Raw genomic sequence first — 20,732 nt, 5'->3', positions numbered from 1 at the left:
CTCTGCCTCCCGAGTGCTGGGATTAAAGGCGTGCGCCACCACCGCCCGGCTTTTTTTTTTTTTTTTAAAAGACAGAGCCTCACTATGATGTAGCTGTTCACTGGCCTCAAACTCATAAGAGATTGTCCTGTCTTTGCCTCCTGAGTTACACAGTGAGACCCTATCTAGAGAGAGATTGTGGTAGCATTGGGCTGGTAATGAGACTATTTCGGGTTCTTTCCCATGCTTTGGGAAGCTCTCCTGATTTGATAAGACTGTTCTGACTGAGGATTTTCCTTACCCTTAGCTCCATTACTTACCACAGCCCAGGCGAAACCAGGAGAGACCCAGGAGGAAGAGGCTCACTCAGGAGAGGTAAAAAAACAAAAAGCACCCTCTCCCCGTCCTCCTCACAGTCTGCTAAACGGGAGGCTGACATGAAAAACACTAGAGTACAGACTGGATCTCTGCAGAATATTTGGTGCCCCAGACTTTGGGGGCTAATAATAGAGAGTGGTTAATAACAACATTCCAGCCAGATACAGTGTTGCCCACCTGTAATCCACTTGGGAGGCTGAGGCCCTGAAGATCACAAATTTGAGGCCAACCTGGGCTACCTGGTGAATTCCAGACCAGCCTGAAATACATGTATTAAAAACAAAACAATAGGGGCTGGGGATGTAGCTCCGTTAGTAGAGAACTTGCCTACTGTGCACAGAGCCCTGGCTTTGAGCCCTAGCATCACATTAACCTGGGCAAGGAGGCAGGAGGATTACAAGTTCAAGGTCATTTTTTATGTTTATAGCAGGTTTGCTGTCAGCCCAGTCTACGGGAGACTGTTCCTCCAAAAACAAACAGAAACGAAGTTAAGGACTGGGGTTATAGCTCTGGGTTGTGCAAGTTCCTGGATTCAATCCCAGCACTGCAGACAAAGAAAAAGGAAAGTTGCTCATGGTCAGTCCACTGTGAATCATTGGAGGTACTAGAATGTACCCCAAGGCACAGGGTTACTGAATAAGGCATCCATTAAAAAATAGAATTATGGCCAGGCAGTGGTGGTACACTTAGGAGGCAGAGGCAGGTAGATCTCTGGGCATTCAGCCTGGTCTCCAGAGCCAGTTCCAGGACAACCAGGGCTACACAAAGAAACTCTCTGGAAAAACAAAAACCAAAAAATAATTATCAACAACAAAAATTAAAAAGCAAAAAAGGAATTATAAGGCCATCGAAATTGTTCAGTGGGGAAGCATGCTTGCCACTCATCCTGTCACCTGAGTTTGTGTGTGTGCTTGTACACACACCAATACGTCAATAAATATTTTTAAAATGGATTTTAAAATGTGATTATAGACTAGCATAGTGGTTAATGCCTGCAATTCTAGGTACTTGGAAAGCTGAAGCAGAAAGATTGCTTATTTATTTTTATTTATTTATTTTTTTTGGTTTTTCGAGACAGGGTTTCTCTGTGTTTGTTTTTTTGTTTTTTTTTTGGTTTTTCGAGACAGGGTTTCTCTGTGGCTTTGGAACCTGTTCTGGAACTCGCTCTGTAGACCAGGCTGGTCTCGAACTCACAGAGATCCGCCTGCCTCTGCCTCCCGAGTGCTGGGATTAAAGGCGTGCGCCACCACCTCCCTGCCAGAAAGATTGTTATAAGTTTCCAGTCAGCCTGGGCTCAGCCTAACAGTCTTAAGTTCAAACCCTCAATCCCACATAGGGGAAAGACACCTGGCTCCTACAAGTTGCCCTTTGTACTGTGGTATGAGCATGCACCTACACATAAATAAATAATGTAATTTTTAAAGGTAAAATGACTAAGGTCAGAGGTGGGATGACCTGTGTGTCCGGGTGACTCCAGGGCATTCTTGGTTCATATTTTTTATTCTCTATAGCTATTGTCTCCATTCCTCTTCATTCACAGACACATCTCATTTGGACAGAGAGCGGTATATTTACCATAGACATAGCAGATTAGCAGTGTTAGAATATATGTCATTTTTAAATTTAACACTGTCAGTGATAAAGCTAGGGATGTAGTTCAGTGATTGATCCCCTGCTTTGCATGGGCAAGGGCCTGGGTTCACTCTCCAGCGCTGCACAGTGATGATAATAAAATAGTAATAACAATAATAATAGGAATAATAGAGATGGTTTTCATTACTAAAGATATATGTTGTAAGTTGCTTTTCTTTTGCAGGGAACAGATCATTGTTTAAGTAGAAGTTACTTATTTGGGAGAGATCCTAGCAAACTCTAGTAGGAAGCAGAGAAGGGAGATGGAAAAGGGAAGGAAGCCAGGACGGAGGCATAGTCAAGCCCGAGTGGGTACCTGGAGCTCCATTCTGTGGAGCAGCACCTGTTAGAGGGTGTTGGCTTCACCCCTGAGAGTTAGCTTGCCAGGGTAATAAGGGAATATTTATCCACCTGGCTGTCTGTCATCTGGAAAGCAAACCTTAAGTGGATTGAGGGCTGTTAATTCTGCTCTGCACATGCTCTGCAGGCAGTCTAGGATGCAGGGGCCAGAGAGAACCTGCAAAGAAGCAAAAGAGGCAGACAGGACAGCTGAAGCTAGTGATACTATAAAATGTTGAACATAGGGGGCTGGAGAGATGGCTCAGTGGTTAAGAGCACTGGCTGCTCTTCCAGAGGTCCTGAATTCAATTCCCAGCAACCACATAGTGGCTCACAACCATCTGTAATGAGATTTGGTGCCCTCTTCTGGGGTGCAGGTGTACATGCAGGCAGAACACCGTATACATAATAAAATAAATCTTTAAAATAAAATGTTGAACATAGAACTGTTATATACAAGTTGACAGTAGGCATGCAGTTTGTTAGGCAGGCCCTACTGCTTGGTTTTTTGTTGTTTTGTTTTGTTTTTTTGGGTTTTTTGTTTTTCTTTTTTTTTAAATATTTATTATGTATACAATATTCTGTCTGTGTGTATGCCTGCAGGCCAGAAGAGGGCACCAGACCTCATTACAGATGGTTGTGAGCCACTATGTGGTTGCTGGGAATTGAACTCAGGACCTCTGGAAGAACAGGCAATGCCCTTAACCACTGAGCCATCTCTCCAGCCCTTGTTTTGTTTTTCAAGACAGAGTTTTTCTGTGTAGCTTTGGATCCTGTCCTGAAACTCACTTTTTAGACCAGGCTGGTCTCAAACACAGAGATCCACCTGCCTCTGCCTCCTGAGTGCTGGGATTAAAAGCGTGAGCCACCACCGCCTGGCACGCCACTTTAATTTTTGGGGACAGGCTGTAGCCTGGACCCGATCCTTGGGCTTACAGATTAGGCTGGCTGGCTGCTTAGACCCAGGAGGGTAGAAAGATCTCCCAGTTCTGCAATTACAAATGCACACCATCCTGCTCACCCTTTATTTTTCTTTCTGGGTTTTATTTTGTGTGTGTGTGGGGGGGGTGTTGTTTTGTTTTGTTTTGGTTTTCAGAAACTGGGTCTCTATATTATCCTGGCTCTTGTGCTATGTAGACAAGGCTGGCCTTAAACTCACAGAGACCTGGCGGCCTATCTCTGCCTCCCAGAGTATTGAGATCAAAGGCATGTGCCTCCCTGCCCCATTTGTTTGTTTAACTGTGCGGATCTGAACTTGGTCCTTCTTCCTTGAATAGAAAGAATAGTATTTACTTAGCCATCTCCCAGCCCAGACCCTACCCACTTCTTAAGTTGCTCTGGTTTATCAAGTTTTGTGGTTAGCTATCTAGGCTAAAGTCAAATAGTTCTTGGGCTTTAGGGGAAATAGATTTCCCCAAAGTTGCCAGAATTCTAATGCCCTTTTATTTATTTTCCTTGACAGGGTTTCTCTGTAGCTTTTGGAGCCCATCCTGGAACTAGCTCTTGTAGACCAGGCTGACCTCGAACTCACAGAGATCCGCCTGCCTCCGCCTCCAGAGTGCTGGGATTAAAGGTGTGCGCCACCACTGCCCGGCTCTAATGCACTCTTGTTTCTTTCTCAGGAGCCATTTGTTGAAACTCGCCAGGATGGTGTCTCTCGAAGATTCATTCCCCCAGCCAGGTGCTTACTATTCCTCAGTCCCCTGTTTCTTGCCAACGGCCAAGGGAATTTTAATTAAACCTGGGAATTAGGAATTGGGACCAGGTGATGTAGATGAATTATCATCTAGCCTTTTAGCTGTTAGAAAAGATATGTTCTCTTACACATTATCCATCACCTTTTAGCACTGATTTTTTTTTTCTTTTTTCCTCTATAGCCATTCCCACAGTGAGAAGGGATTAGTGCCTCTGATGTTGAGGGAGTGATTGAGATGGGTTCTGGAGAATGTTTTAGTGGTGCTTGTTAGATGTTTAGGTTCTTAGTTCTCATCAATGTAGCAGGTAAAAGTTGCTGTCAGGAAGTGTAATATTTTTTAAAAAAATGGTCTTTCTTGATCCTCCTTGCTTTTTGCTATAAACATACATATCCATTTTTGATTGCCCCCCCTTCTCCTTAGTCCACCTGGGGTAACTTCCTGCTGAGTAGTGCCCCTGTGGAAGACCAGCATGGCCTTCTCTTGGGAGATAGGTACCCTTGGGAGGTCCAGTCGGGCTAGGAATGGGTATGACCCTTGAGGCCCCTCAGCCAGTGCTTAGGTGGAGGAGGCCTCTCTGCTCCCTCATGTGGCCCATGGGTGGGGGGGCTATCTGCAGGATGATGTCTACCGAAAGTGCTAATAGCTTCACTCTGATCGGGGAGGCATCTGATGGTGGCACCATGGAGAATCTCAGCCGAAGACTGAAGGCAAGTTGGCCTCATTTCACTGTCAAGAATTGTGTGTAGTTGTTACAGGGATTGACTGGGCAGATAGCCCAGAAGAGGCCCTATCCTGACTGTCCTGTCTCCAGGTCACTGGAGACCTTTTTGACATCATGTCGGGTCAGACAGACGTGGATCACCCACTGTGTGAGGAATGCACGGATACTCTCCTCGACCAGCTCGACACCCAGCTCAACGTCACGGAGACTGAGTGTCAGAACTATAAGTAAGTACCTCCAGGGCCAGGGTGCTCCTGAGACTGCTTGGCCAGTAGGACTTGGGGGTGCTGGTCCTCGGGCACGTGGGACACAGGTGCCCTCTAGTCAATAGACTGTGTTCTTGGCAGACGCTGTTTGGAGATCCTCGAGCAAATGAACGAGGATGACAGTGAACAGCTACAGAGAGAGCTGAAGGAGCTGGCCTTAGAGGAGGAGAGGCTGATCCAGGAGCTGGAAGATGTGGAGAAAAACCGCAAGGTAGTGGCAGAAAACCTAGAGAAGGTCCAGGCTGAAGCGGAGAGACTGGATCAGGAGGAAGCTCAGTGAGTGCTCGCCCTGCTCTTCTACCTTCCTGTCTTTTAATACCAGGCCAGGGAGTGGTTTCTGGCTGAACATGTCCGATTAGGTCAGCTGTCAGTCAATGCCGTGTCTGCTCCAGTCCTGCCTGTTGTTTCTGGGCTTGTTTCCAGGAGAGTGTTTGGGGCCGTAGACGAAGACTTGACATAATAGGTGAAGAAAGGATGTTTTAGTTAGATAGGGTGGCACCAGGGCTCTGAAAACGTTACTCTTGGGCCAGCTAACTGGTCCAGTGGGTTAAAGCCCTTTCCATCAAGCCTGATGACCCAAGTTCAATCTCTGAGACCCACATGGTAGAAGAAAACCAAAGCCTGCCCACACACAAATAAAAAATATAATGGGAGACCCATTCTTTTTGTTTGAGACAGGGTTTCTCTGTTTAACAGCCTCAATTGTCCTGGAAATCACTCTGAGATCAAGCTGGCCTCAAACTCAGAGATCCGACTGCCTCTGCCTCCTGAGTGCCGGGATTAAAGGTGTGCACCATCACACCTGGCTAAGAGACCCATTCTTCCTTTTTTTTTTTTAATATTTATTTTTATTATGTATACAATATTCTGTCTGTGTGTATGCCTGCTTGCTAGAAGAGGGCACCAGGCCTCATTACAGATGGTTGTGAGCCACCGTGTGGTTGCTGGGAATTGAACTCAGGACCTTTGGAAGAGCAAGCAATGCTCTTAACCTCTGAGCCATCTCTCCAGCCCCCATTCTTACTTATTTTACTTCTGACAAAAACAAAAAAATACAGAAATGTTTTTGTCATGGTTCACGAGAATCATTTTTTTTCATCTATATTTTTAAATATGGGCATCTGGAATTTGAGGTGTTTTTATGCCTTGTAGGCAAAACATTCCTCTGAGAGGAATCAATGGCAAATGGAGATTTCTGTAGTAAGCTGTAACTCTACCAGTAGAGTAAGTCCTTGAGAAGAATGGTGAGAAAGAGACTCCATGCTCAGCCCTTAGGGTCCCCTTGGCTGCTCGCAGGTACCAGCGGGAATACAGTGAGTTTAAAAGACAGCAGCTGGAGCTGGATGATGAGCTGAAGAGTGTAGAAAACCAGATGCGATATGCCCAGATGCAGCTGGACAAACTGAAGAAAACCAACGTCTTCAATGCCACCTTCCATATCTGGTAATGAGGGCTCAGGGTTGGGGGAGGCTCATCTGGGAAGTGTTTATATTTGTCAGCCACATACCTGAGTGAACACCTCCCCATAGAAGAGGCACTGGAGGTCTGCACCTAAGCCAGCTTTATGTCATTCCTTGTACTAGGATAGCTATAATGTGGGGTGCAAATGCACACACTTGAATGCACACAGGTAGGATTCTAGAGTGGCTAGTTGGGCAGTGGTGGTTGACAACTTTAATCCCAACAATCGGGAGGCAGAGGCAGGCAGAGCTCTGAGTTTGAGGCCAGGTTGGTGGTCTACAGAGTGAGTTCCAGGGTAGCCAAGGCTACACAGAGAAACTCTCTTAGAAAAAGTGAAACAAAACCCAACAGGAATTTAGTGGTGTCTGTCCACCAAATCCTATTGCCTGGTGCTGCTTTTACAATTTTTGTATTATGTTCATCTGTGCAGGTGCTTGCCTTCATATATGTCATTGCATCACATGCATGCCTAGTGCCCACAGAGGCCAGATGAGGTTGTTGAACCCTTGAGATTGGAGTAACAAAAAGTTGTGAGCTGCAATGCGGGTGTTGGGAATCAAATCTGGGTCTTGTGAAAGAGCAGCCCTGGTACTGATTTACTAACCCCAGGATCATTTGTGTATAACTGATTTAATAACTATTGAGTATCTGATGTGTAGAAAGCTCTGTGCTAGACACCAGGAGAGTCCCAGTAAGAAATCTACAGTATACCAGCTACTCATTGCCTTCAGGGATGCATAAATAGCAGACTGGTGTCATACAGTGTGTTAGTGTGCCAAGGGTTCTGTGAGAACATGAAATGAAAGGGAACCTTCCCACTTTGAGGAAGCTGCATGGAAAATTTCACCCAGAGAAGGCTGATATGGCTGAGGGGTGTAGATGTCCTCAGGGGAAGAGTTATTCTGGCAAAGAGAACACTGTGTGCAAAGAAACAGGAGCAAGGGAATGGCAAATTCAAAGAACTAAAAGGATCTTATTATGACTGAAGATTGAGTGTAAAGGGGCAAGTGACCAGATGTGAAACCGGAGAATTACCATTATTAAGGCATTTGGAGTTGATCCCAAAGGTAGAGGGAATTATTGAAGCATTTCAGACAGGGAAGTGACATAAGCACATTTGCATCTGTGGATGGTAGCTTTACTTACAGGGTGAGAAATAATCTGGGAAGGAGGTACGGAACTCTTAAACTGGAAAAGAATAGCAGCCTTGAGATGGAGGGAAGGTAGACAGATTTAATACAAGTGGGAGGTGCTGGAGAGATGGCTCAGCAGCAGTTAAGAGCACTTGTTGCTCTTGCAGAGAACTTGTTCAATTTCCAGCACCCACAAGGTGGTTGTCAATCATCCATAACCCCAGCTCCAGGGAATCCAACAGGCATGCATTGGTACAAATTCACACATGCAGGCAAAACATTCATACACATAAAGTAAAGTAAATCAGTCTAAGAGAGAGAGGGGTAGGAGGCAGACTCGGTGGAGGGTTTGTTTGGCTTTGATATTTGTTTTGTTATTTTGTTGGGGGAGGAGTGTAAGAGTGTTCAGTGACTCTCAGTTCTGCTTGGACATCCAAACAGCAGGGGGAAAGATGCCTTAGGTTTGGGGCAGCCGAAAGAAGTGTATGCTGGGTTCTGGGTGAAAGTGGGAAACCTCAAACGTTTTATAATCTCTATTTCCCCCGACCCCCTCTGCCCTTCTCTATAGGCACAGTGGACAGTTTGGCACAATCAATAACTTCAGACTAGGTCGCTTGCCCAGTGTGCCTGTAGAATGGAATGAAATCAATGCTGCCTGGGGCCAGACAGTATTGCTGCTGCACGCCCTAGCCAATAAGATGGGTCTGAAATTCCAGAGGTGAGAACACGCTCTCCACGGCACCTTGGGCAAGGCGTGTCTGTGATGTCTTCTGTCTATACCACATGGTACTGCTTCACTATGGCCAGAATTCTTGCTGCCAGCAGACAGAAGGGCCTGTGCCCTGCTTTCCCTTCATCACAGGGCTCTTCAACCTGCACGACTCCAGTGGTGGTCCCAAAAGTCTCCAGAACCTAATTTTTCCCTAATGAAGTTTCAGTGTTTGTTTTTAAAAACCTACCAGGGTGTCCAGCCTTTTGATTCTGTGACATGGTATTGTTGTCTACAAATGTGTTGAGTGTTATTCATAGCCGTCATGGGAACAAGGACAACCCACAGGCCTCAAGTTATGCATACCTTTTAAAGCAAAATACCAGGCACAGTAATCTCAGTACTGGGGGAGTTGAGGCAGGAGGATCAAAAGTTCAAGGTCAGCCTGGCCCACATAAGGAGACCCTGTCATTTAAAGATAAAACAAAGACAAAATATACATGAGTTGATGAGTACCCGTTACATAATAGATGAAATCTTTTTAGTTAAGTCTTTAAACATGGACTCTAGAGGGAGGTGAAGGGAGGTGGGGATAATAAATAATAAAGTCCTTGGGTAAGATGCAGATTGAAAATTACTGGGTTGCAACTTTGCAATAATCCTGTAGCCATCTCTGCATCTCCACTTTAGGTACCGACTTGTTCCCTATGGAAATCATTCATATCTGGAGTCTCTGACAGACAAATCTAAGGTACTCTGGGAGCTAGAGTTCTTGTTTATTCTAACAAAATGGGTACATTTGGGGCCTAGGGATGTAGCTTAGAGATAGGGCACTTGCCTAAAGTATACAAGACCTTGTGCTTAAAAAAGTTTAGTTTCTATACCTGCTGACATTTTTTCAGTTTGTTTCTCAGACTATCTCATAAGGAGCCAATAACATCTTGTTCAGACTTAGCTCTTTGGGGTTGGTGGAAAAAATTCAGGTTTTTACAGCCTGTTGAGAAAGGGTCTGGGCAGATCAGAGGAGTGCATGCACTTGGGGACTTGGGGGTGGGAATATGCTGAAGTTCAGTACATTTCCAATGGTAGGGAGGCTGCTGGGAGTTGCTGTTTGCCCAGGGCTGTTGGAGTGGTTGAGGGTTATAGAAGACATCGGCCAGCTATATATAATACATGTTCTGGTGGGCGTAGACAAAGCTCAGGTTATTGGAGTGCAGGGAATGACTGGGGACATGCCCATAGCCAGTTCTCTCTTCTTGGGCAGGAGTTGCCATTATACTGTTCTGGGGGATTGCGGTTTTTCTGGGACAACAAGTTTGACCATGCAATGGTAGCTTTTCTGGACTGTGTGCAGCAGTTCAAAGAAGAGGTGGAGAAAGGCGAGACACGATTTTGTCTTCCATACAGGTGAGAGTTTGCCCTTTATCCTCTGCAGGCTCAGTGAACTTGTAGCAGGGACTAGACTGAATTAAAAGGTAGTGAATGGAAACAGATCCTAAAAATGGCAAGAAGGAAAACAGTGCAATCATAGGACGCAGATGGGCAAGGACTCATTTCATATTGCAAGCAGAACAGAGTGCGACCACCTGGTCCCTGGAGTAAAGAATATTGTTGTAGATGGTAGTGGGGATTTTCTTGGGATAGAGATCAAGTTTGTAGCCTCATTTCAGAAAGGCTTTTTCCTGTAGCCTTTGGGAGTATACAAGAATGCTTGTCTTAGTGTAGTAGCCCAGCATAGAGACTAGTTCAAGAGACTGAGTTTGAGAGCCAAGTAAGATGGGCACACCTATAATTCCAGCACTCCGGAGGCTGAGGCAGGAAGAATGTGTGGTTTTATTTTTTTATTTATTTATTTATTTTTTTTTGGTTTTTCGAGACAGGGTTTCTCTGTGGTTTTGGAGCCTGTCCTGGAACTAGCTCTTGTAGACCAGGCTGGTCTCGAACTCACAGGGATCCGCCTGCCTCTGCCTCCCAAGTGCTGGGATTAAAGGCGTGCGCCACCACCGCCCGGCGAATGTGTGGTTTTAAAGGTCAGTCTGTGCTTTGTAGTGAGAGAAGGAGTAAATACAAACTGTTTATTTCTTTTGCCTCTCTCTGCTCCTGAGTTCAGGGATGCCTAGGCAGACAGTGAGCAGTACTGTAACCTCACTCCTCCTGCTCCAGACTTGTCGTGTGTCTGGGTGTGTCCTGCCCTCGTACTCTGCAATGACAATGAGGCTCTTGTCACAGCCTTTTATTTTAGGCTTTCAAGCAAATCCAAAATACACACTAGCAGTAGCTCTTTGCCAAGCGCTGTTAGATAAATGACGGGAATGGTCTCGTGGTCAAATCCCTGCCCATTTGCCTGAACTGACTTAACTTGGATCTGTTTCTTAATGAGCTCTGCTTCATCTGTCTGCAGGATGGATGTGGAGAAAGGCAAGATTGAAGACACTGGAGGCAGTGGCGGCTCCTATTCCATCAAAACCCAGTTTAACTCTGAGGAGCAGTGGACAAAAGCGCTCAAGTTCATGCTGACGAATCTTAAGTGGGGTCTTGCTTGGGTGTCCTCACAGTTCTATAACAAGTGACTTACTCCTCGGGGGTTGTTCGCCTTTAAAGTTTTACATTTGGAAAAATGCTTTAAATTAAATCTGGGTAATATTAAACCACATGTTTACAATACCAAAAGAGACAAAAGCCACTTTATTTTAAAATATCATGTGACAGATAGTTTCCAGAGGATAGCGAACAGCCATTGCCACAGTTTTGACTCAACCCCATGCTTTCCTTTTGCCATTCCCTTGAAAACAACTAATTGACGTTCACTTTAAGTTAGTTGATTGACACTGATGTGTTCTCACTGGATTTTATCTCTCTCAACTTTCTGCACTTAAAATATGAAATAGGAACGTTTTGAGATGATATTAGTGGTACACGGTTGGATGATGTGAGAAAGGACACCAGGTCAGATGCTGGAAGTCTAACTCTTTCCTCACGCAGTTCTAGTATTAAATGCCTACTCTACTGTCTGTTAGGATTACAAAATGCTGTTTGGTACTGTTTGAGACATGGAAAGATTTAATTATTTGTAATAAAGGATTTGCTATGGTCTATTAATTACCAAGAGATGTGACGGTAAGTTTTTCTTTAAAATTGAGTATTTTATATTCTGGAAGAATTGAGTTCCAGTCAGTTTTGTAGAAATTCTGTTGAAAAATGTTTTAGTTTAAAAAATAAAATAAAATGAAATGGTAAGCCAGACTTGATGGTATTTAATCCCAGAACTCAGGAGGCAGAGGCAAGTGGATCTCTGAATTCCAGCCCAGCTTGGTGTGTATAGTGACAGCCACATCCAAATAGTGAGATTCTATCTTTGAAAAAAAAGAAGGAAGGAAGGAAGGAAGGAAGGAAGGAAGGAAGGAAGGAAGGAAGGAAGGAAGGAAGAACAAACAGCTGTAGGGGAGCAAGGGAAGAAAGGCTACTCAGACACTCAGCCAAGGCCATCCAAAAGTCTGTTTTAAAACCCTGGGTAATACTTATCTGGTGTTCTCTGATAATCAGATTAAATTAGGAAAACTTAAATGTCTTGTCAAACAAAAATGAACCAATTTCATAATCTAACTCTCTCCAATTCTTTGATGTTTTTAGCCTGCTATGAACATACAAGGATGTATTTGTCCACCATAACTGTCGCTGATGTAGGGAAAACGTGCCTGAAATTGGAATACAAAATACTATCCAAAGGAAACTTGGGATTTTTGTACCCTGAGAATGGAAGTAAACAAAGGAGAATACAGTGACAGAAGGCTGTGTCTGGGGTTTAGCCAGCCTCATGTGTTAGAGGAAGCAGCAGTCCTCAGAGCTCTGGCTGCCTTGTGGGGAACAGGCTGCTGTTGCCCAGGAGTGTGTGTTCCCACGCTGTGAGTCAGGATTGCATAAGAGAACTCAGCAATGCTTTCCGAAGTGATGCCAGTGATGTTCTGCAAATGCCCTACAACCTTCAGGAAGACAGAGGAACTTCTTATTACTAAAGTCTCAGCACATTGTAGTGCACAGCACGCTTATGCACACACTAACAGAGATTCTTGCTTGAGATAGTCTCCCAAGCCTAACAAGCTTTTCATTTTTCTGAACACAAAATTAAATCCAGATTCCTATGTTTGCTGATGGCCAAGTGTCATTGTCCTGATAGTGTTAACGTGGGCTCTTTCTCTGTTAAAGACAGAACAGTGGGTCATAATTATAAAGGAGTTGGACAAACTGAACTTGAGTGTCTATTTCCAGTTCATGAAGAAAATGGAGGCACTTCCATCCTACTCTGGTTTTCCAACCCTCCCTTCTTGACTGTTTACCCAGTTCCTGGGTCCTGGCACTTCTCTTGTGCAGACTGTCCTCTCTATTAAAGCTCTATTAATTCTGACCATGCTGGCCCCGCTCAGTGGTGCGCACCTGGCTCCAGCACTCGTGGTTCTGGATGAAAGCACTCGCTGCAATGATTCCAACTGCCAACAGCATGAAGTCTTCCTTCACAGAGACAAACTTCTCCCTGAATAATTAAGACCATATTAATTTTGGAGCTAGTATGAAATGCGGTTCTAAATGCTAGGGTCATAGAACTTCAGCTATGCATTGTTCATGTTGATCATCTTGCACTTTAGACACAGAAAGAAGCCATGGTCAGGTAATAGCTTACCTGTCATTCCCCCACTCACCTGGGGTTAAAACATACACCTGTGTCTTGAGTGTGATAGGCCTTTATTTCCATCTCCCTAACAATTGTAATTGTGAGGCTTTGGTCAGTCTGACTGTACAGTAATCAAAGTCACTTTTGTCCAAGTTAGAGTCATGTGACAGGCTTTCCCCCCTTCAAGTGACTATAAAAGCAATCCAGCACTCTGAAGTTTTAACTAATGGCAAAGGAAGAACTAAAAAAGAATGTTAATTGTTTGCAGTAATTTACATTTATAGTAAAAACCTTGAGTTTTCCCGATTTGGTTCAGTAATCAGCAATAACGGAAGTCAGAACTAATTATCCTGTGTTTCTCAGTGCTGGATATTGAATTTACTAGGCAAAAGTACTCTACCACCAAGCTCCAAACCCCAAATATTCATAGATCTGTTACCTACTAGGCAACCCCGGAAGGAGCCTATCCTAGGAAGGTTTCTTACCCTTGCAGCTGACTGGGTGTAGAATTCTCAATTGAAGCCCTCAATAGGCTCTCATAGATGGGTTCATGCAGAAGATAGACCAGGTCGAGGAGGGTCAGGCAAGTTGCATGTAGTTGTGTGGCTGGGACCGAGCAGCCATTGTACCCTACATGGAGCACAGGCATGAAAGACAGCGTCAAGTTGTGCTCTCCAGTCGCAGTCTTAGGCCAGCGCTGTTCTGTTGCTAGTGTGCTTCCTGATACACGCTACCATGGAAGATCTGTTAGCAGAGGGTCAGTTTTATTTGAGACAGGGTCTCACTGTGTAGCCCTAACTGGCTTGGAACTCTGTGTAGACCAGGTTGGCCTCAAACTTAAAGAGATCCACCACCTGCCTCTGCCTCCCAACTGTTGGTATTAAAGTTCTATGTCTGGCCAGAAGGTTCGTTTTAAAGGACAGATCTCCATCAGTAATGCCTATATCCAATTACAGTACATTTGTTCTGTCTTATGCTTCTCCATAAACCCAGCTCTCGTATCCTGCAATAAGAAAGTCTAATGAGACCAGCATAATGGTGCACACCTTTAATCCCAGCATTTGGGAGGCCAGCCTGGGTCTACAAAGAGAGTTCCAAGACAGCCATGGCTGTTACACAAAGAAACCCTGTCCCCCAAAAATAAAGTGCCTAATGAATCCAAATCAGGTGCTGAGACCTCTGAGCTACCTTCCCTGACTAGTACTGGGGGGACATCTACATCATTCAGAAACACGCAGGCTTCCTACTGCTCCTCATTGGTAGGGTGTGACTCCTGTTCCCAAATCCCTGGGCACATTTTTTGTTTTGTTTGTTTTCCAAGACAGGATTTTGCTGTAGTTTTGGAACCTGTCCTGGAACTAGCTCTTGTAGACCAGGCCTGCCTCCCAAATGCTGTGATTAAAGGCGTGCGCCACCACTGCCAGGCTTTTTTTTTTTAAGGGGGGAGAGAATTTTTTTTTTAAGATTTATTTATTATGTATACAGTATTCTCAATGGTCTGCTTGCAGGCCAGAAGAGGGCACCAGATCTCATTACAGATGGTTGTGAGCCACCATGTGGTTGCTGGGAATTGAACTCAGGAGCTTTGGAAGAACAAGCAGTGCTCTTAACCACTGAGCCATCTCTCCAGCAACCCTGGCTTGTTTTTGTTTTGTCTTGTATGGCAGTCTCCAGCCCACATCTGAAACATTTAATAAATTACCTAGAACTTCAAGGAGCATCTCCACATATGCCAAAGGAGTGGGCAGATTTATCTGGAAGTTCAGGGACTTCAAGACATCAAGTTCTGACTCCAGTAGTTCTTCTTTGGTGCACATATAACCAAGAGCCTGGAGGAAGTTCAGGACTGTAACGTTGCTGACTATCTTGAGAAAGAAAGAAAAAAGGCAGAGGAGAGATAGCAGGATGCAGGTCATAAACCCGAGCAGTCCACAGAGCACTGCAAGTCCACACCGGTCTTCTCTCTTGGTAATCCCACTAAGTTATGCAAGCAGGATTACTTGCAGTTAAACCCAAGTTCTCCCTTCTGGTCATTACACATGCTGGATTTCCCTTACCTTCTGCTCCTTCCTTTCTCCCTGCCCACCCTAATTTTGTTTAGATTTTCTTTGTAGCTACTATCTCCCACCTACCAATTTCAATAATTCATTTTCTCTGAATAAACTTCCGTGATTCCCCAAGCTGATGAAGTTCCTTTCCCAGCCCTGTTACACTAACAGATCACCTTTCCACCTTGTTTACCCCCATGCCTTTTCCCATTGGGTAAGGGATTCCTTGAGAGCACAGACTGTGGTAGCCATGGTATCTACTGAAACATCTAGCCATAAAAAAAAAAAAAACTCAATAAATATTTGCTGGACGAGTGGTATTTTACTGTACAGGCACTGGATATAACGTGGAAACATTTTATCTTTAGGTGTAATCATTTGCCTTTAATGCTGATAGGCATGTTGGTAATTCAGGTACCTTATGTAAACTGTCCTTAAGTCCAAGGGGAGGAAAGGTGACCTGTATGAATGATGGCATCTGTCCAGCAATTATACTTTGGGAACAGAACTTCAGGCTGTTTAATAACTGCCTCTGTGTGACTGTGTGTATTCAGGCGGTGTGCTTAGGAAGCATAATTACACTCTGGAATTTCCACATGAGTAGTGTCACCTAGCTTAGGAGTGGGTTTCTCACAGCCGCCTTCAATGAGCTGCTTTCTTTCTGACACTCAGGTGCCCATGAGCAACCCTGCTCCTTACTTTGTAGTGGAAAGACAGTTTGCTGGCCAGCTGAACACATGACACCAAGCGGAGGACAAACTTGTTGAAAAGCTGCTCTTTCAGAGCCCTCCAGTTCTGCAATTCGGTCTTAGTTCTCGGCTGGATTGTGGCTTGCTGACAGATGTTCTCTGCCTGCTTCACCATAAACCTGTAAGGGAAGAAAAGGATGGAGAGGAACTTTCCAATCACACCAACTAAAGGGACTTTGTGCTGTAGACATGCTCCACTGATCAGGTAACGAATGCTGGCTGGGAGTTCTCCATTTGCAAGTGAAAGAAGGGTGCAAAGCCAGTGGCTAGGTAAGGGGGGACCGACTAGTGCTGTGTGCGCCGCCATTCTGAGGGGCACTAGCACAATGGCCTTCTGCACAGACTTTACCTTTCTAGGATTTCTACAGCCTGGTAGCTCACTGATTTCTCCAGACACCATTGTTCAGACAGGAGAAAAACAAACTCTGCCAAAACAGGAAAGAACAGCTTAATTCACAAGATGCAAGGCAAGCCACTCTGTGAACTCTTGGCATTGTATAAAAGCGCTGAGGGAGCGGAGAGAAGAGGGTCAGGAGGTGAGGAAGATGAAACTGGAGCAACCAAAGCTGAGCTCAGTTCCCTTTGCTGCCAACAGGCAGATCAGAGGCATGGAAAGGAGACCGACTCGCTGCCAAAGTCAAGGGTTTACCAAGCTCCCTCCGCGACCCTTGAGCCTTCCTGTGCATCTCAGCTGTTAAAGGTTTGGTCAGTTACACACAAACACACCGGCTGGCCTAGTTGGTCTCTACCTCATGCTGGGAACCCCTAGCTTCATGGAAGGTTCTTGGATGGATAAAAAACCCTAACCCCTATATTCTGTTTTCAGTGGAATGTTGGCAGGAACAGAAAGGTCCCTCCTGGAGCTTCGACAGTCTTTATGACACTATTTGTTTAGTAACCACCCTCTGCAGAACTCCCATTGCTTTACAAACACAATTCACCTTGCAGCTGGCCACCGCCTCTCCACCGCCAGCTTGTTGTGTAAATCTCTATTGTTACTGTGCAGTGACTTGTTTGGAAGAAATATCCCCTAACTCAGAGAACACAGCCCAAGCCAGAGGGAAAGAATCATTGAGAGGGTTGGAAGGGTAAGGTACTTTGGCAAGATTTTATCCTGCTTCTGTTTCCCTTTGAAAGAACAGACTCAGATAAAATTCTATTTAGCTTGCAATATCATTTGAGGGCGGAAACGAGGGTAAATGTCACTTCTCAGTAAAGAGAACTGCAGACCCAAGAACTTTTATCATTGATAAGCAAAGAATTTCAGAGGGGGATCCTTTACATCAGCCTGTATGCACATAATCATACTGTCATATGTCTCCTGAGAAAATCTGACTTTCTTAGAAGAAAAACAATGTCTCGGGCAGGCTGATAAATGCCAGTTAATCTCAGCAGGTGGAGGCAGGAGGTCGGGAGTTCAAGGATATCTTCACTTAGATAGCAAATTGAATGCCAGACTGGGCTACAAGAGACCCAGTCTCAAAAATATGTTTTAAACCTATTAAAAAAAAAAGTCAAACTATCCCAAGACAGTTTAGCAATATACTTAACTTACAAATAGCTTTATACACAAAGCTTTGTTACAAAGCCCACAGCCAGGCTAACAATCTCCGTGGAGAAGAGAACTGAGCACACCTATGTTACTGGCCAGACCTTTGTCCTTTTATTCTTGGACCTTGGGCTTTATTTCCTAGCAGACCTTTGCTTTTGTTTTGGATTTGTTGGGACTTATTCAGGGAGTCGTTTCTGGTTTTTTATTTTAGGTCCTCACGGAAAGTGAGTTTGGGTTAGGCGGAGTAACTATGGTCACACCTGCTTTGTCTTCGCCTTCTCTGCCTAACGAACATGCTCAGACGGACTGCTACCCACAAGGCCTTTCAGCCTCCGCCTCGCCATCTCATCAGGGCTGATTTCTTTAATGCCCAACTTCCACGCCTGTTCCTTCCACTTCATCATTCGCTCCCTGAAGTTTCTACAATTTCCCTTCCGCTTTTCCCAATTGACTAAAATGATTACACCAAAGTCAGCAAGCTTTGCAAATTGTCCTCTTCCAACCTCCATTTCCACTGATGCCCTGGAAGCACCTGAGGCTGCTGACCCTTCCCAACCCTCCTGTTGGCTTCAAAAATATTGGTTCTGTGCTTCTTTCCCCAACTATTGTTTATTTATTATTTTACTTTTTAAAAGATTTTTAAAAATCGTGTGAGTGCAGTGCTTTCGGTGGCCATAAGTTGTTGGAGTCCCTGGAGCTGAAGTTAGAGGCTGTCGTGAGCTGCCTCATGTACATTGTAGAGGATTGAATTTGGGTGCCCTGGAAGAGCAGCGTAAACTCTCAACTACTGAACCTTCTCTAAGTCTCTATTTTATGTATATGTGTGTGAGATTCAGTTTGCATGTGCACTATGCTCATGCCAAGTATCTGCAGAGATCAAAAGAACAGGTTGGGTCCCCTGGAACTGGAGTTACAGGTGGTTTTGGACTGCCATGTGGGTGCTGGAAACCAAACCTGGGTCCTCTGGAAAAATAGCTTAACTGCTGAGCCATCTTTCCATGCCCTTGGTTTGGTTTTTGAGATGGGTATTGGTGTATCTTAGGCTAGACTAACCTGGGACTCACTGTGTAGTTCACTCTAGCCTAGAATTTGTAATTCTCCTGCCTCAGCTTCCTGAGTCCTGGGATTACTACATGAGCCCCTCACTACATGCAGCTCATTGTATTGTTGACTCTCCCCTGTTCCAATTTCCTGAGCACAGAATGTTTCCCAAGGAACTGTTCTTGATCTGCTTTTCTTCTCTCCTTGGAGTATCATGAAAATAATTTAAAAACCTTGATTTCTAGTTTTGACCTTTCTAAACCGTCTGCTATTAACCTTCCTCTGGATGTTCTTCAAATATCTTAAAAACTCAGTAGATTCAAATCAAAACAATTTCCCCCTAAAACAAAAGTCACATTTCCTTATTTCTGTATTTTGTGTGTCATTTTTACCTTCTTTCTTAAATGAAAATTGGGCTTTCTAGATTTTGCCTCAAGATGTTGTAAATCCACTTTTTTTTTTTTTTTTTTTTTTGGTTTTTGGAGACACGGTTTCTCTGTTGCTTTGGAGCCTGTCCTGGAACTAGCTCTGTAGACCAGGCTGGTCTCGAACTCACAGAGATCCGCCTGCCTCTGCCTCCCGAGTGCTGGGATTAAAGGCATGCGCCACCACCGCCCGGCTGTAAATCCATTCTTGTCACCGCTCTGTTATCCCTCTGACTACACACGGGCTCCTCTAGCCCACACGGGCTCCTCTAGCCCACCTCCTTCAACCAGGTCTAGCCTTTTTACACACAAAAGCGTTTTGACCAAGGCAAAAATTACAGCCACACTGCGTGCTCGTTTAAATTCCAGTGTCTTCATGCTGAAAAAATGCTTACCTTTTTTTTTTTTTTTTGAGACAGGGTTTCTCTGTAGCTTTGGATCCTGTCCTGGAACTAGCTCTTGGAGACCAAGTTGGCCTCGAACTCACAGAGATCCGCCTGCCTCTGCCTCCCAAGTGCTGGGATTAAAGGCATGCACCATCATCGCCTGGCAATGGCTTAGCTTTTACAAGCACTGACTGCTTTTCCAGAAGATCTGAGTTCAATTCCTAGCACCCACATCAGGCGGTTCACAACTGCCTATAATTCCAGTTTCAGAGAATCTGGCACCTTCTCCTGGCTTCTTCTAGCACCAAGAATACACATGGTGCACATACATGCTTGCTGGCAAAACACCCATACACACACAATAAATTAAATAAGAAATAACAAATTTTAGTAACTTTCTCATTTTTCTGCTAAACCAAGTATAAAGTCCTCCCCCTTGATATTCATATTGCTACTCAGAGAATCTCCAGACTACTTCCCTGGTCTTAATTTCTAATGCTTTTCCACATGTTCTGGCCAACCTGGGCTACAACTGGACCCTCCACTCCTGCCTTCCAAAGCTCTATTCATGGCATCCTGTTCTGGTAGAAATGAGAATCCCTTTATCTTCAAACAAAATGTCACCATTTCCTCAAGGTGTACCTCAAAAGTCACAAGCCCTGGGCCACAGCTTATCACTCCTTTTAAATGTATTCTCTCTGTCAATTATTCTAACCATACTTGTACCTACTTGTTTGTATACTTAATATCCCCACCCAAAGTACACAGTTTGAGAGCAATGACTACATTGCTGTTTCATCTTTCTCGCCCAGGCAATGTCAATAATAAACACTCTAAGCATATTTACGAAAGGAAACGTAAAACTCTGCATGGTGCCATACACCTTTAAATCCTACCACTCGGGAGCCAGAGACAGGCGTATCTCTGTGTGTTCGAGCCCATCCAGGCTATGGAGAGTTCCAGGCTAGTTTACTGTCTCTACAGTAAAACCTTGTCTCAAAAAAAAAAAAAAAAAAAAAAAAAAAACACGAAAAAGACGGGGGGCGGGGTGGGAGTAGGGGGTGCGGAAATGAAGGGGAAAGGTGCTGCTGGTAAGCCTCGTTCATCACTTAAAACCCACATGGCCTGGCATAAAAAGAATACTAACAAAATATATTTGAGTGAACAGCAGAGGTCAGTGCTCCCAGGACTCCCATAAACCCGACTCCCCACTCTGCATCCACACCCACGATCCGGCTCTCCCTGAAGCTGCCCATCCGTCCCGCAGCCTCCTTCACGGCTTGCTCATTCTGCTGGGCCAAGTGAAGCAGCGCGTTTTCGATGGTCTCTGTGGCAACCGCTCCAAACTGGAAGTCACTGGAATTAGCAAATCTGGGCCTCAAGGGTCCTTCCATATTCAGAAATCTTTCGGAGCACTGGGACAGTTCACCGGATACATAAACTGGCTTCCTTAGCTTATTTCCAGAATCTTCTGCCACTCCTTGGAGTCTTCCTTCCTTTCCAATATGTCTGCCTTGGCCTCGAATCTGAGGAAAACTTAATTCCCACCA

At 44.7% G+C, this 20,732-nt stretch overlaps 2 protein-coding genes across 4 annotated transcripts in view; one reads left to right on the top strand and one right to left on the bottom strand.

Moving 5' to 3' along the window:
• The window catches only part of Becn1 (beclin 1), a 16,018-nt gene extending 4,601 nt beyond the window's left edge, over nucleotides 1-11,417 (top strand). Inside the window, exons 3-12 of one of the 3 annotated variants that reach the window (XM_005369059.3) lie at nucleotides 287-354; nucleotides 3,951-4,009; nucleotides 4,642-4,732; nucleotides 4,837-4,973; nucleotides 5,094-5,288; nucleotides 6,309-6,455; nucleotides 8,175-8,324; nucleotides 9,006-9,066; nucleotides 9,580-9,722; nucleotides 10,717-11,417. In XM_005369059.3, coding sequence (XP_005369116.1) covers nucleotides 287-354; nucleotides 3,951-4,009; nucleotides 4,642-4,732; nucleotides 4,837-4,973; nucleotides 5,094-5,288; nucleotides 6,309-6,455; nucleotides 8,175-8,324; nucleotides 9,006-9,066; nucleotides 9,580-9,722; nucleotides 10,717-10,885 — 1,220 coding nt within the window. In that variant the 3' untranslated portion in view covers nucleotides 10,886-11,417. The remainder of the gene's footprint in view (nucleotides 1-286; nucleotides 355-3,950; nucleotides 4,010-4,641; nucleotides 4,733-4,836; nucleotides 4,974-5,093; nucleotides 5,289-6,308; nucleotides 6,456-8,174; nucleotides 8,325-9,005; nucleotides 9,067-9,579; nucleotides 9,723-10,716) is intronic. The other 2 variants (XM_026777027.1, XM_026777028.1) reach the window with 2 other exon arrangements.
• Nucleotides 11,418-11,654: 237 nt separating this feature from the next.
• Cntd1 (cyclin N-terminal domain containing 1) lies at nucleotides 11,655-20,576 on the bottom strand. The gene is made up of 7 exons (XM_005369058.2): nucleotides 20,408-20,576; nucleotides 16,128-16,203; nucleotides 15,729-15,897; nucleotides 14,684-14,846; nucleotides 13,467-13,611; nucleotides 12,747-12,843; nucleotides 11,655-12,295 (listed from the first exon to the last, which is right to left on the bottom strand). The coding sequence occupies exons 1-7, from the start codon at nucleotides 20,574-20,576 to the stop codon at nucleotides 12,128-12,130; spliced, it is 987 nt and encodes a 328-aa protein (XP_005369115.1). The 3' UTR covers nucleotides 11,655-12,127.
• Between the last annotated feature and the right edge of the window lie 156 nt (nucleotides 20,577-20,732).

This window comes from Microtus ochrogaster, unplaced genomic scaffold, assembly GCF_000317375.1.
Source record: "Microtus ochrogaster isolate Prairie Vole_2 unplaced genomic scaffold, MicOch1.0 UNK44, whole genome shotgun sequence".
Lineage (NCBI taxonomy): Eukaryota > Metazoa > Chordata > Mammalia > Rodentia > Cricetidae > Microtus > Microtus ochrogaster.
The sequence above is the reverse complement of the archived record's forward strand: the minus strand, read 5'-3'. Positions and strand labels throughout refer to the sequence as shown.

Coding starts and splice junctions, on each gene's coding strand:
- Cntd1 (XM_005369058.2), bottom strand. CDS start 20,576: ATGGAAGGACCCTTGAGGCCCAGATTTGCTAATTCCAGTGACTTCCAG. Junction 14,847..15,728: donor AACTGTCTTTCCACTACAAA/GTAAGGAGCAGG, acceptor TTCTTTCTCAAG/ATAGTCAGCAACGTTACAGT. Junction 12,296..12,746: donor ACCACGAGTGCTGGAGCCAG/GTGCGCACCACT, acceptor GTCTTCCTGAAG/GTTGTAGGGCATTTGCAGAA.